General features: G+C 38.7%; 1 protein-coding gene across 3 annotated transcripts in view; it reads left to right on the top strand.

The window, feature by feature from the left end:
* Positions 1-15,975, top strand: part of ANKIB1 (ankyrin repeat and IBR domain containing 1) — a 154,175-nt gene that overhangs the window by 76,934 nt on the left and 61,266 nt on the right. For all 3 annotated transcript variants that reach the window (XM_046021413.1, XM_046021411.1, XM_046021412.1), the window contains one exon: positions 5,441-5,623. In XM_046021413.1, the coding sequence (XP_045877369.1) occupies positions 5,441-5,623 (183 nt within the window). The remainder of the gene's footprint in view (positions 1-5,440; positions 5,624-15,975) is intronic.

Here is a 15,975-nt window from a genome sequence, read left to right as displayed (position 1 = left end):
TGGCTCAGGTCATGATCCTAGGGTCCTGGGACCGAGTCCCACATCAGGCTTCCTGCTAAGCAGGAAACTTGCTTCTCCCTCTCCCACTCCCCCTGCTTGTGTTCTCTCTCTTGGTGTGCCTCTCTCTGTCAAATAAATAAATAAAATCTTTTTTAAAAAAAGAATATAAATTTAGAATCGAGTGTCATCTCCATAGAGTTGATAACTAAAAACAAGATAAGGTAGAGATGAGAAATCCAGGGAAAGATTTAGATTATAGACAAAACTAGAGTTAAAGTCACAGCGCCTATTTGGAGAATGCCTGTGTTTAAAGTGAGTGAAAAGAAGTGGCCTGTGAAGCAAATAGAAAAAGCAGAGAAGGGGTGCCTGGGTGGCTCAGTGGGTTAAAGCCTCTGCCTTCAGCTCAGGTCATGATCCCAGGGTCCTGGGATCAAGCCCCACATCGGGCTCTCTGCTCAGCAGGGAGCCTGCTTCCCTCCCTCTCTCTCTCTACCTGCCTCTTTGTGTACTTGTGGTCTCTCTCTGTCAAATGAATAAATAAAATCTTTAAAAAAAAAAAAAAAAGAAAGAAAGAAAAGAAAAGAAAAGAAAAAGCAGAGAAGAGAACTGGTATAGTACTGTCACAGATACCAAGAGAAGATTTCAAGGGAAGGAGGTAATCAGTCATGTGACATGCTGCAAAAAGGTAAAGCAGTTAGAAGACTGAGAAAAGTTGTTGAGTTTGAGAGTACTAATGATTTTCAGAAATACTGTTTTAGTGAAATGGTCAGGATAGAAGTCAGACAGCTGGGAATAATTGAGTCTTTTCTATGGAAGTGGAGAGACAATGGGTGTCCGTCACTAATTTGAAAAATGTGGCTAAGAAAGAAAGGAAAATATTAGGAAAGTAACTGGAAGGATAACAGAATTAAGTAAAGAACACCTGTACCAGAAAGAATGAAGATAGAGAGGTAACAGAGTACTCAAGGTCATACAGGAAATAGAGATGAAGAAATGGCAATTTTCAACTAGAACAGACTTTGGCAGTCATCTTGTTTGTAACATCTTTTCTTAGGATTATATAAGCCTCATTTTCCAGATGGACCTGTGCAAATAGAGACTTAAAGAAGTTAATTGATTTGTGCAGAGTCCAGCTATTTAGATTATGGATCAAAAGGGTGGGAAGGGATTTGTCTTGCAGACTAGGGGGCTGCCCTATTACCCCTCTTCCTCTGAGTTTATAAAGAGAAAGGAAGGCAAAATAAATGAACAGAAGTGTTGAGATAGTGATAATTGGATGTTTCTTTTAAGGTAAAACATTTTATGTACCACCGAGTGTGCAAGAGAGGCAAAAAGTCACATTTGAATAAAGTATTCAGTTCTCTTTGCTTTAAGAGTGAGGAAATTGATACTTAGTTATAATGCTTTGGTTGAAGCATTAAAAAAAAAAAAAAAACAAAAAAAAACTACCTCTTCAGAACCAGATAAAAGTCCCTTATTATATAAAAGCAGAACACCTGACTTTCGTAGTATCAGTTTCACTAATATCCCTACCTAATACATCTTTCACTTACTGATGTTCCCAACTTTATGCCCCAAATGTCAGCAAGCTGAAGTACTTTTTTAAAGTATTGCTCCAGTGTCAAGCAGTACTGCTGTTACCCAGCTTCTGTGCCAGAAGTACACAATGCTGGTTTTCCCTGCCAAAACAAATGCTACAAACATGGACCTGTGTGTCATCACCAGTTAGGAGTTTTTCTCCAGGTGCCAATTGCAGCAATGAGATATAGGTTGTTGACCCTGCTGAGCAGGGAGCCCAACACAGGCTAATCCCAGGACCCTGAGATCACAACCTGAGCCAAAGACAGACACTAAACCCCCTAACCCCTCAAATTTTTTTATGCATAAGAATCTCTTGGACATCAGAATCAGATTCTGATTCAGAAGCCTGGGTTGGGAGGGAGGGGTGTAGATGATTATGCTGAGATTCAGCGTTTCTAACAAATCCCAGGTAGTGCTACTGATCCCAGACCACACTTCGACTAGAGAGGTTCTTCGTGGTAAATAGCAGTTAATATGACCTTGCCCTTAGGCTCTAGAATGTGGCTGCAACAGTACTGCTTAGAGCAATGCCTAGCATATTTTTTTTGTAAAGAGCCAGATGTAACGAGTAAATATTTTGCGCTTTGTGGCCATAAGCCATATTCTTCTTGATTTGTTTCTGTGCTTGCTTTTATAATTTAAAAAAAAAAATTATTTTTACCCTGAGATATACCCTCAGCTTTGACCAAGAAGCTGAAGTATATCCATTGGGCTTGTCAAATTAGCCCATGGCTTTTAGGCCTGACAGATAGAAGTCCCTTATTTCATCAGGCCTCTTGGGATGACTATGGAAGAATCATAAGGATTCCAATTCCAAAAGCAATAAAGGAACTTTATAAGAAGATATCTGTGTTTGTTGGAGGGAGGGAGATAAAATTATATGGAAGAAAAAAAATTTTTTTAAGATTTTATTTATTTACTTGACAGAGATCACAAGTAGGCAGAGAGGCAGGCAGAGAGAGAGGAGGAAGCAGGCTTTCCGCTGAGCAGAGAGCCCAACGTGGGGCTCGATCCCAGGACCCTGAGGTCACGACCTGAGCTGAAGGCAGAGGCCTACCCCACTGAGCCACCCACGTGCCCCTGGAAGAAAATTTTTATTTGATGACATAAAAAATGAAAATTAAAACTATTCATATGGGGATAGGAGAAGAATAAATGAAACAAGATGGGATTGGGAGGGAGACAAACCATAAATGACTCTTAATCTCACAAAACAAACTGGGGGTTGCTGGGGGGAGGTGGGATTGGGAGAGGGGGAGCGGGCTATGGACATTGGGGAGGGGAGGCGAACCATAAGAGACTATGGACTCTGAAAAACAACCTGAGGGTTTTGAAGGGTCAGGGGTGGGAGGTTGGGGGAACAGGTGGTGGGTGATGGGGAGGGCACGTTTTGCATGGAGCACTGGGTGTTGTGCAAAAAGAATGAATACTGTTACGCTGAAAAAATAAATAAAAAGGGAAAAAAAAAAACTATTCATATTTAGAGCATAAGTAAGATGTGGGTAGAACTTTATCATGGACCAGGATGCATTTGACTTTTAATTTATGTGATAGCAAGCTATTCTGTGTGGCAGAACAATAGCCAGTTATGGTTATAAGAAATTGGTCAAACTTCTGTGTGAGTCTCAGATCTTCTGCTTAGTAGGTGGGTGTTAGGGTCCGTGAGCAAAGGAACGAGACTGACACAAAGCGAAAATCAAGCAAAGTTTTATTTCGCGCCATGCATCAGAAACCAAACTACATTAGAAACCAAACTGCATTAGAAACCAAACCGACTGGTAGGTGCCCGAGTCTTGCTGGGGACCACCACCTCCCAGTCGCTGGGGTCCCCCCTGGAGGCTCCCTGCCTCACCCTCACTGTACCACAGACCCACTCCCGGCATGGCTGCACCGTTGGCTCTTGAGAGGCTGCTCGCGGTGGTGCTGCTGCCGCTGCTGCTCTGGGCGGTGCACGGGGCGATACCGCTCGCTGTGGCGCCGCTGCCGCTGCTGCTCTGGGCGGTGCACGGGGAAATGCCGCTCGCTGTGGCGCCGCTGCTGCTGCTGCTCGCGGTGGTGCACGGGGCGGCGCCGCTGGAGTTGGCGCTGCTGCCGCTGCTGTTCTGAGCAGTGCGGTGCAGGGGGCGATGCCGCTTGAGGTGGCGCCGCCGCCGCTGCTGCTCTGGGCGGTGCACGGGGCGATGCCGCTCGCTGTGGCACCACTGCCGCTGCTGCTTTGAGCAGCAGCGGCAGCAGCGCCAACTCCAGCGGCGCCGCCCCATGCACCGCCGCGAGCAGCAGCGGCAGCGGCGCCACAGCCAGCGGCATCGCCCCGTGCACCGCCGCGAGCAGCAGCGGCAGCGGCGCCACAGCCAGCGGCATCGCCCCGTGCACCGCCCAGAGCAGCAGCGGCAGCGGCGCCACAGCGAGCGGCATCGCCCCGTGCACCGGGCGGCGCCGCTCATGTTACAGCTCAAGGCGGCGCCGCTGCCGCTGCTGCTCTGGTGCACAAGGCGGTGCCGCTTGCTGTGGCGCTGCTGCCGCTGCTGCTCTGGGCGGTGCACTGGGCGGTGCACCGGGCGGCGCCGCTCATGTTACAGCTTGTGGTGGTGCAGGGCTCTTGCTAAAAAAAAAACCCTCCTCCATCCAGCCTCACAGACCATCTTTTATAGAGGTGGCTGAGCCCCGCCCACACACAGGTGGCCAATCGGATTTCAACCTACCACAGTTAATATATGCACACCCCTCTGACTGAATACGGCTATCTGGCCTGGCCCGCCCCTATATCCGGGGTTTATAGTTCCTCTGCCTAATCAGGCCCCTACATTGGGTAACTTTGGCCAAGTTACTTAACTTTTCTGAGACATCATACTGTCCCTGGGGTTGTTTATAAATAAGAATGTGTACTTGAAATACTTAACATAGTGTTTGGAACTTAGAAGACACTAAATGATGGCTGTTACTATGTTACTGTGGTCATGACTGAATTCTATAAAAGAACCAGCTCCATGACTAATTGTCGCACTATTCTTTAAGGTAGATTATGTCCTAGATTGTCATCCTCATGGCATTTATGTCCTTCCTAATAAGGTCTCTGCAGACATAGTGGGGAAATTTGAACTGATAGCCTTTAGTAACAACATATTTAACCTTAGTTTAACCATAGTTTAACCTATTTAAACTATCAGAAACCTCAGTAGTAAACAAAACGAGTCACTCTTCCATGTTTTGTTTTGTTTTTACTCCTTCATGTATTTTTAAGGTGAGATTTCTTTGGGCAAAACCCCACCTTTAAAAATTGAAAGATTGTTTGATACAGTATCTTCCCAACTTGGCTATCAGTGCTTATTCTCATCACTTACTTTGAGGACTATTGGAAACAGTTTTGCTTCAGTGATTTTCTCTTCCTAATTTCAGTTCAGTGTTGGACTGGATAATGAGGATATAAATGAAAACTTGTGTCTGCCATGTCAGGCAATCAGTCATTAGTGGTTAAAGTAACAGTATTATCAGTGTTCTTGTTTAAGAAAATTTATAGAAATTTATAAGATCTAAAGCATTGAGTAACCATAAAATGCTTTTATTTTTAAGTAAAACTTTATTTTTTTTAATTGGATGGAATGTTTGAATTTCTTTTTAAAGTTTAATAAATTGGCTTTCGTTGTTACTGTTTTTAATCAAAGGAAATCACCCTAATACCAATAAATAAGAATTGCCATCTTAAAATCAGAAGCCACTGGTATCTAAATAACTTTTGTTATTCCAAGTACATACTTTATGTTTTTGGTGTGTTTCATTATATAGTTATTTTTTCAAATATGTAGCATGAAATAACTTGTTTAAATCTGTGGTTGCAAGTTTTTGAAAATATCTCTTTTAGCTTTTAGTAAAACATGGAGGAGATTTATTTGCCGAGAATGAAAATAAAGATACTCCTTGTGATTGTGCTGAAAAGCAACACCACAAAGATTTGGCTCTCAATCTGGAATCTCAAATGGTGTTCTCACGAGATCCCGAAGCTGAAGAAATAGAAGCTGAATATGCTGCATTAGACAAACGAGAGGTAAGATTTTGTTTTGTTTTGTTTTTAAATTAAAAAATTATGTGGGTTTTTTTTCTTTTCATAAGTTCTAATTTTATTATATGGTGATTTTATATTTTTATTTTTCTACTTTAAAATCCGATTCATGTGGTCTTCTTCACCGTCATCTACTTGGCCATGATTATGAAAATACATGTAGAAAACCTGGAAGTGGCAACTGTCCTCTAACATATGTAAATATGCTTACTTATATTTATTTATTTTAAAGATTTATTTATTTGAAAGGGTAGGGTAGGGGGGTAGGGAGAGGGACAGAGGGAGAGAGAAATTCCAGTAGACTCTGTGCCGAGTATAGCACCCCACACAGGGCTCAATCTTACAACCCCAAGATCAGACCTGAACCGAAACCAAGAGTTAGATGCTTAAGAGCCACCCAGGCACCCGTGCTTACTTACATTAAGGTAGAGAGGCTGATGTGTAATGTGAAGCCCTGATCATTCCCACTGTTCTAAAACTTTCCTTGTTCCTCAATCTTTCCCTGTCTTCTGGAATGTTCTTAACAGCAAACATGCTTTGGTAACTTTTATCTTAAAAAACAAAAACAAAGCCATTTCTCCATTGACCACTGTTTCCTAGCCCTGCCCCTCTACCCTTTCAGTGGTAGCCCAATATCTCTGATCTTCTGAGAGAAACAAAATTTAGGAGCTGTCTGTACTTAACCAACTTCCTCACCTTCCATTCACTCTTTAGCCCATTGCAGTGTGACTTTCCTCCCTTCTGTTGTGATGGAAGTGCATTTGTCATGGACATCAAAAGCACCATGTTGCCAAATCCAGTAGGTATTTCTCTCTCTTCACCTTACTTGAATTCTTCGGCAGCACTTGACACAATTGACCATTCCCTTCTTAGGAAAACACTGTTCCCTTAGCTTCGGGAACATTGTTCTTTGGTTTCTTTTAAGTCTTTCTTGTTTCAATAAATATTACCTACATCCACTGAGTTGCTAAGGCATAAATGGGCAAGCATTCTCAATTCCTCATTATTTCTTATGTCCAAACAGTCTGGGAATCTTGTCAGTTTTACCTCCAAAAGTGTAATCTGAATCCATTTACTCTTCCTGGTCTCTACTCATGCCATCCAAGGCCCTCTCCATCTGAGTTTCCTATCTGGCCTCCTTCCTTCTATTTTGATCCTTAGAATCCATTTTGTACCCATTTTGTACATTTTTAAACTTAAATTAGATCATATAAATCTCTTCTAAATTACTTAGTAGCTTTTCATTGTACTTAGAATAAAACCCAAACTGTTCGCTCGATATAGGACCTTATATAGTCTCACCACTACTTACCTCTCCAACATCACCTCAGAGCTTTCTCCCCAGCATATTATAATTATAATAATAATTATTATTAATTATAATACCTAGACTATACTGAGGCTTTTGCATTTGCTGTTTCTTCTTCTTTTTTTTCTTTTTAAAGATTTTATTTATTTATTTGACAGAGATCACAAGTAGGCAGAGAGGCAGGCAGAGAGAGAGGGGGAAGCAGGCTCCCCGCTGAGCAGAGAGCCCGATGCAGGGCTTGATCCCAGGACCCTGAGATCATGACCTGAGCTGAAGGCAGACGCTTAACCCACTGAGCCACCCAGGCGCCCCGCATTTGCTGTTTCTTCTATCAGAAATCTCCCAGTTTTTCTCTTGGCTGGCTCAGTATTTCTTCAGAGAGGCCATCTTGGGCTATTTTTTTGGAAATAGGTCCCTCTCCTTCTATTATTCTTTACCATAATACCCTATTTTTATAACACTCATCACATGCTATAATTATTTTGTTTATGTATTTACTTGTTTTTTACTTTTCTTTCCTATTAGATTATCCACTCCATGAGATCCAGCATCATAACTGCCTTAATCAACAGAGTATTTTTATTGTTTGACACAGTGTATATCCATATAAGTATTAAGTAAATTATAAGACACAATAAATTTTTTCCTCCCAAAATTACTCTGGTTCCTCCATGTTCAATGCCAACTTGATTCTAAAAGAACATATACTAACTATTGTTTCCATGTATTCAGAAAAATAATTGTGTTGTTTGGGGTTTTTCCCCATGAATTCTCAACAGTTTTTGAACTTCTGTACTCTCCAGATTGTTAAAGGAACTGAGTTTCTTGGAATTCAGAAATTTGTGGGGTTACTTATTTGTTTGACAGAGAGCGAGAGAGCCCAAGCAGGGGGACTAGTAGGGAGGGAGGGAGAGGGAGAAGCAGGCTCCCCGCCAAGCAGGTAGCCCAATGCAGGGCTTGATCCCAGGACCCTGGGATCATGACCTGAGCCGAAGGCAGATGCTTAACCATCTGAGCCACCCAGGCACCCCCAGAAATTTCTATTTCTTTACCCTTTTTGTTTCCTAGGTTATTTTGTGGGAATGCTTATTCAGATTAGGTATACAGAGGAAGAGAGGATGATGTCCTAAGCACTTTCACATGGTTGTTGAATCCACATTGTAGTGGTGAATAACAGTTATGCCCCTTTCTTTTTTTAAGTGAGGAAGATAAATCAGAAAATAGCTGAATAATGTACCAGGATCAAAGTGAGCTAAACCTGATTCTTCTGACTTCTCTATTTGCTATACTGCCTATGTTTTCATGCGCCATCATCTTGAGTCAGACATACAAACTATTACTGTAGGGTGCCTGGGTGGCTCAGTTGGTTAAGCAACTGCCTTCGGCTCAGGTCATGTTCAAGTCCCACATTGGGCTCCAGCTCCATGGGGGGTCTGCTTCTCCTTCTGACCTCTCCTTTCATGCTCTCTCTCACTGTCTCTCTCTCAAATAAAATCTTTAAAAAAAATTTTAAAAAAGAAACTATTACTATAATAATAAAATAGTCAGAAGACAACATTTGAACAATAATCTAGAAATAATGTGACATGAAATTGAAAGACATTTATGAGTATTTTCAGGCTATTATATCAAAGATACTATCTTACAAGTAAATCAGAAAATAATAGTAATCATTATCAATTGATTTAATAGTATCATTATCAAATGAACTTAATATAACTATAATAGACTATTAAGTTAAAAAAAAGTTATAGAACAGTTTGATACTAATTATATAGAAAAGACTAGTATGTATTGAGAGAAGAGTGAAGTATACCAAAGTGGTAATTATGATTATGGATAATCTTTTTACCATTATTATTTTTTCTATTTACATGCATTTCTTAAAATCTATGACTATCTATGCTAAAAAAATTTTTTTAAATTTCCTCTTTTCTTACTCTACCCCACAGTGGGAGGTTTCTTGTGTGTGCTACCAGACTTAAGCAAACATATGTGATACAGAATTTTTAATGCAAAAGTAGGGTCATATAGTAAGTATATTGAGTATTTTTAAAAATTTTTTTAATTGAAGTATAGTTGACACACAGTGTTATGCTAGTTTCAGTTGTACAACCTGATGATCAGCAAGTTTATATGTTATGCTGTGCTCACCGCAAATATTTGGTCACCATAAATTGCTATTCACATGTCACTACACAATGCTGTTACAGTAACATTGACTTGATTTCCTATGCTGTACCTTTTATTCCTGTGACTTATTTATTCCGTAACTGGAAGCCTTATTTCTCCAAATCCCCTTCATCCATTTTGTCCACCACCCACCTCTGACCATCTCTCCCTCTAGCAACCATTAATTCTCTGTATTTATGTGTCTCTTTCTGCTTTCTGTTTTTTTGTTTATTCATTTGGGGTTTTTTTGAATTCCCCATAAAGGGATATCATATGATATTTGTCTTTCCCTGACTTATTTCCCTAAGCATAATATCCTCTAGGTCCATCAGAGTTGTTATAAATTGCAAGATCTCACTTTTTTTTTTAACAGCTGAATAATACTCTTATCAGGTATGTGTAGGTACACCACATTTCACCCATTCTTCTATCAGTGTGCTCTTAGATTGCTTCCATATCTTGGCTATTAAAAATAATGCTGTAGTAAACATAAGGGTACATATATCTTTTCATATTAATGTTTTTGAGTTCTTTAGGTAAATAACCCAGCAGTGGAATTACTAGCTCATATGGTATTTCTGTTTTTAATTTTTTGAGGATTCTCCATTCTGTTTTCCACAGTGGCTGCATCAGTTTACATTCCCACAAATAGTATGTGAGGGTTCCCTTTTCTCCACCTCCTCGCTAACTCTAAAATCGTTTTTCAACTTAATAGATCATGAACATCTTTGCTAAGTCAGAACATATGATCTATGTATTTTAACCATTTACCTATTAATTTAGATATTTTTTGTTACTAAAAACAAGACTAAAGTGAATATTTATCTACTTGTTACATATTTATCTTTATCCAGTTGTGTCATTCTTGTGGTTTAAAACATGGATCTGGGGCGCCTAGGTGGCTCAGTCGTTACGCACCTGCCTGCAGCTCAGGTCGTGATCCCAGGGTCTTGGGATCAAGTACCACCTCGGGCTCCCCGCTTAGCAGGAAACTTGCTTCTCCTTCCACTCCCCCTGCTTGTATTCCCTCTCTCGGTGTGTCTTTCTCTGTCAAATAAATAAATAAAATCTTAAAAAAAATGGATCTGAAATCACACTGGCTGTATGACCTTGAGGAGTTTATTCAGTCTCTCTGCTTTGATTTCTTCTTCCTTAAAATGGAGATCATAATGGTCCCTGCTTCATAGAGTTTAGTGATCTTTAAACAAGATATAATACATACAAATACTTAGAACAGTACCTGAGTCATTATATGTGTTATTTAAATGTATGCTGTTATAATCATGATCATTTTATCATTGTTACTGCGTGTATATACACATTTTGAAAGTATATTCCCTATAAATTTGTAGAAATTGGTTTGATGGATCATGAAATACATACATTTGATGGTTTAATAGATGCTGTGAAACTGTCCTAAAAGATTATATCAATTTATTTTCTTCTAATAGCATATTAGAGAATATGAAAGAATGTTAAATATTAAGACTATTAAAGAATTTCCTCACATTTCTGCTGGCATTAGATATTATCAGTGTTTTTAATTCTTGCTGGTTTAGGTAAGTAGTACCTATTTGAATTTATTCGATTATTCTGTGAAATTATTGTTTATTTGCTTTTTTCCCTATGGGATTGTTTATATTTTCTTAATGCTTTCCAAGAAAACTTTATTTTTCTTTATCCCAAGTTTTTTATTTAGAATATTCAGATGTAAATTTTTCTTCCTCTGTGGCTTCTGAATTTGTGTTTAGGTTAATATTATAATCATATGCCCCTATATTTGTCCTAGTTTTATAGTTTTGTTTTTAATCCATAAAAACAGTTTTGTTTTTATTTTTGTCTCTTATTTCATAATGTAAAAAACAATACTTTCGTAACTACTTGTACACAAATGCTTATAGCAGCACTGTTCACAATAACCAAAAGTTGGAGATGACCCAAATCTCTATCAACAAATGTGGATAAATAAAATGTGTGGTATACATATACAGTGGTATATTAATCATAAAAAGGAAAGAAGTACTAACACATGCTACTACAATAAGGGTCAATCTCAGAAACATTGTGCTATGAGGAGAAGGCAGATACAAAAAGTCCCATGTTAAACAACTCCACTTATAGGAAATATTCAGAATAGGTAAATCCATAGAGACAGAAAGTACACTAGTGTTTGCCAGTGTCAGGGAAGAGGAAGGACTAGGGAGTGACTACTATTAATGGGTATGGAGTTTTATTTTGGGATGTTAAGAATGTTTGGGAATTAGATGCATGTGGTGGTTGTACAACATTGTTGAACTGAATTGTACATTTTAAAATTGAGGATTTTTAAAAGACTTTATTTATTTGAAAGAGAGAAAGGGAAAGCACAAGTGGGGGTGGGGAGGGAGAGGCAGACTCCCCGCTGGTCAGGGAGCCCACCATGGGGATCTCTTTCAGGACCTTGAGTTTATGATCTGAGCTGAAGGCAGATGCTTAAACGACTGAGCCACCCAGGTGTCCCTAAAATTGTTATTTTTAAGTAATGTGTGTTTCATAGCAATTTAAAAAATAAGACCAAAAAACAACGCTTTCTTTAAAATTCATTTTGTACTCTCTGCTTTGACTCTGATCAACTTTTGGATTATTCTGTCTCTGCTAATAGTTTTACATGGTCTGCTATGTAATTGTATTAAACTACGTAATTAGGTAGTTTAATATTTTATTTATTTGAGAGAGAGACAGTGAGAGAGAGAATGAGCGAGGAGAAGGTCAGAGGGAGAAGCAGACTCCCCACGGAGCTGGGAGCCTGATGCGGGACTCTGTCCTAGGACTCCGGGATCATGACCTGAGCTAAAGGCAGTCGCTTAACCAACTGAGCCACTCAGGCGCCCATAATTAGGTAGTTTAAAAGGTTCATATTCCCAGGGTGTTTATTTTAGCTAAATTTCTCAATTCAGTTAATGATCTGGACACTGTATAGTATTTTATATCTGTAATTTCTTCTTGATACATTTTAGTTAAGTTTTCCTTCAGATTAGTTTATGAATGGATAAAATCTGTTTCTTCACCCATCATTCAACGAAACTCTGAGTGACTAACTACTCTGCCAAACACTTTTAGGAGCTTCAAGATACAGTGAGGTCCTGTCCTCTAGGTGCTTATATTCTGGCATCAATATGGAAGCACACAAATAAGATTTAAAAAGTAAATGGAGGCACCTGGGTGGCTCAGTGGGTTAAGCCTCTACCTTCAGCTCAGGTCATGATCTCTGGGTCCTGGGATCGAGCCCCACATCAGGCTCTCTGCTCAGCGGGGAGCCTGCTTCCTCCTCTCTCTCTGCCTGCCTCTCTGCTTACTCGTGATTTCTTTAAAAAAAAAAAGAATCTATTTCTTGGTTTTCCTTTAAAAAAAAAAAAAGTAAATGAACACAACTTGTGAGAGTGGTAACTGCCATAAAGAAATAAAAACAAGGTGGTTTGTTGGAGTGATGGCTGGGAAGAGTATATTTAATTTACATAAACCTCTAAGGACAGAACAGAGAAACTGGTGAGTTTTGGACCTAGTTAGGGGTCAGGCTCCGCAGGAGTAGACTGTGTGTGCGTAAATGGAGGGAAAATGGAACAATATGTTGTTATGAAAGCCGTCTAACGAATTTCCCCTGCCGCTTCTCTCTCAGTCAGTAACTCAGGAAGGCTCAGGCTCTTTTTCTGTCAGGAAACCCATGTGGTGGACATTGTCTTAGCTGGCTTCTCTGGTTAGCAGGTTTAGCCTACCATGCAAGAGCAGCTGCCTTCCTCTTCGATCAAAGTACAGATCAGGGTAGACCAGACCTTAATTCCAGGGGAGAACAGCTAAGTAAGAAGAGAGGAAATGGAAACAAAGGGTAGGGTCTGAGAATCCTAGACATTTTCTAGCTGTTCTTTCCCCTCTCTCCTCCTGGCTAAGCTCATGGATCAGCTAATGAGAGATTGATATCAAGAAGAATTGGAAATATTCTTTGTTCCCTGAGTGCCTTTCACGTCTTCTAAAATTTTAACAATTACTAATACATTTGGGTATATAAGTACCCATTTTTCATTTTTTAACAAGTATGTTTTACCTCTATAATTGGGGAAAACTGTTTTCATTGTGGAAAAAAATTATTTCATAAATACTTTGTCATAGTCTTTTCTGAAACAGTTTTTGAAGATATTGTCACTTTATACATGATAGCCAAAGGGGTACAGTTTGTATGTTGGGCTCTTTCACATTTTTTCAGTGGTATTTTGGTAGCAGAAGTATGCACTAGTGCAAAAGAGGTACTTTTATTTGCTCTTACCTTTTTAAATTAGTTTCCTTGTTCTTTCTGTTCATCAGTACTTACTGCTTTGAAGGTTAATACTACATTGTGTTTAATTTGAAAATAGAAGCAGTTTATCTTTCAGCAAGAAAGAGAAAGGCACCTTCATTTTAATCGTTCTTACAGAAGAGAGAGCTGATACCCTCTTGGGACTGAGCAATGTATTGAAATGCTTCACATGACCTAATTACAGTCCTGTTGCAGAGATTCAGAGTGAATATGTTATGTGTTCATGAAGGCAGTACGTCTTTCTGCTTCAAGAACTATTTTTCTTCCATTTTAACCTAAATTTAAAACTGAATTTTTTTAGATTGCTTTATATTCTCTCTTTTTAAACATCCCTAAGATCAAATCTCATTTGGCTCACATAAATAAAGTAGAATGTTAACTAATCTAAAAAAGAGCATTGAGATTGGGTGTTATATGGGAGTGTTGAATCACTATATTGTACACCTGAAACTAGTATTACACTTTATGTCAACTAATTCAAATAAAAACTTAAAAAATAAAAAAATAAAAAGAATAGGAAATAATACGAGGAAGTGTACAGTTGCCACCACTAGGAATGTCAAGAAATACCCATTCTTGTTGCTGAGGCAGAAGAGGATCTGGAATCCCAAGTCTAAACTTGGAACATATTTTTTAGAAGTAATGTTCTACATAATGTGTAAGTTCTCTACTGGAGTGAATACTATAACTTTAACCATAAAAGGATTTCTTAGACTTTGCAGGGAAAAGTGTGATTCACAAATTAGCTGAAAAGCAAACTGTACATGATAATTTGGGGATTATAAAGGTTAAGAAATTTATCATGTCAACTGAGAAAAATTATCCCTGTTGAATAGAATCTCAGTCATATGTGGTTTAATAAGAATTGGTGAAATGAGGGCGCCTGAGTGGCTCAGTTGTTAAGCCTCCAACTCTGTTTTGGCTCAGGGCACATGGAATTGAGCCCCACTTCCTTCCTCACTGGGCTCCCCATTCAGTGGGGAATCTGCTCTGCCTCCCTTCCTCTCCTGCCCCTTCCCCCATGCATGCTGTCTCCCTCTCTCTCTCTCTCTCAGATAAATCTTTAAAAAAAGAGATAGAGAATTGGGGAAATTGGTTTCCACAAAACCCCCCGAAGTGAAGCAAGAAATAAAGACAGTAGCTTATTCTAAAATATCTGTAAATCAACTAAAATGGATGAGATTTGCTGATTGCCCAGAGGTCTCTGAAGACAGTGATATGTGCTGCAAGAGGACAGCCTCAATTCTTGGGAATTTCAACTGCTTTTTAAGCTTTTGTCTTTGGCCTTTAGTCTGCTTACTGTAGTAAACTGATTACAGTTGTTTAAAGGAATTGAAGTAGACAACATATCGATGTTAATAGCACAATATTGAGTAAAAATAAAAGGAAATTGCCTAAGTTATGCTATAATGTTATGACAACCATACATCAAATTCATGATAGTCATTTCCATAGGCAATGATGGGGAGAATTAGGGAAATGTAATGGGGAAAACATATGACAGATTATTTTAGGTTTTACATTATCCCCTCCTTGTCCCCGTGGTCTGTTACCTGCAGTCAATTGCAATCCAGAAGCAAATGATCTTCTTTCTCACATATCCTCAGAAGATCAGAAGTAGCCTAACACTGTATCATAATGCCTGTGTTATTCACCTCACTTGATCTCATAACACAGGCATTTTACCACTTCATTTCATCACAAGACGGGTGAACACAGTCCAGTAAGATATTGAGAGAGAGAGAAACCACATTCATACAACAACTACAGTGTATTATAATTGTTTTATTATTGTTGTTAATCTCTCACTGTGCTTAATTCATAAACTTTATCATAAGTATGTATGTAAAGGGAAAAACAGTATATGTAGGGTTCAATACTATCAGTGTTTTCAGGGATCCATGATGGAGAATATTGAGACGCACATTCCCCAGTGGATGAGAGTGGAGGGGAAACTGCTGCATAAAATTTTGCTTCTTGTGTTTCATTTTGTTTTACAAAGGGCTTGAAACAAGTATGACAAAAATGTTAACAGTCATTGTTTCTGAATAGTGAAACACTGTGTTTATGTTTTCTTTTAAAAGCAAAGATAAAAGATTACAAAAGAATAAAAAACTTGAGATGATATAGTACCTATATAAAGAAAACTATATAGTACCTATATAAAGGGCATTAACAAATACTTGAATAAACAGAGGTAATATGTTTATGACTAAGAATTCTGAATAGTATAGCATAGTCACATCTCCCCAGGTTAATTAGGAGGTATTATACAATCCCACTAATAATCCAAATTGGATCTTAGTAAGTGTATATGTTTGGTGATTCAGTGGTTAAACTCAGTGAACATATGTATTTACATATATATTTACATATATAATTGATTTATAAAAGGCATACTGGATAAAAATACTTGAGAACTTTAGTCATGATTATTGCTCAGTGGTGTGGTATTATAGGTTTTTATTTCTAATTATTTTTTTGAATTACCCAAATTTTTTTTTAATATTTTATTTATTTATTTGACAG

The sequence above is a fragment of the Meles meles genome, chromosome 10 (assembly GCF_922984935.1).
Source record: "Meles meles chromosome 10, mMelMel3.1 paternal haplotype, whole genome shotgun sequence".
NCBI lineage: Eukaryota > Metazoa > Chordata > Mammalia > Carnivora > Mustelidae > Meles > Meles meles.
The sequence above is the reverse complement of the archived record's forward strand: the minus strand, read 5'-3'. Positions and strand labels throughout refer to the sequence as shown.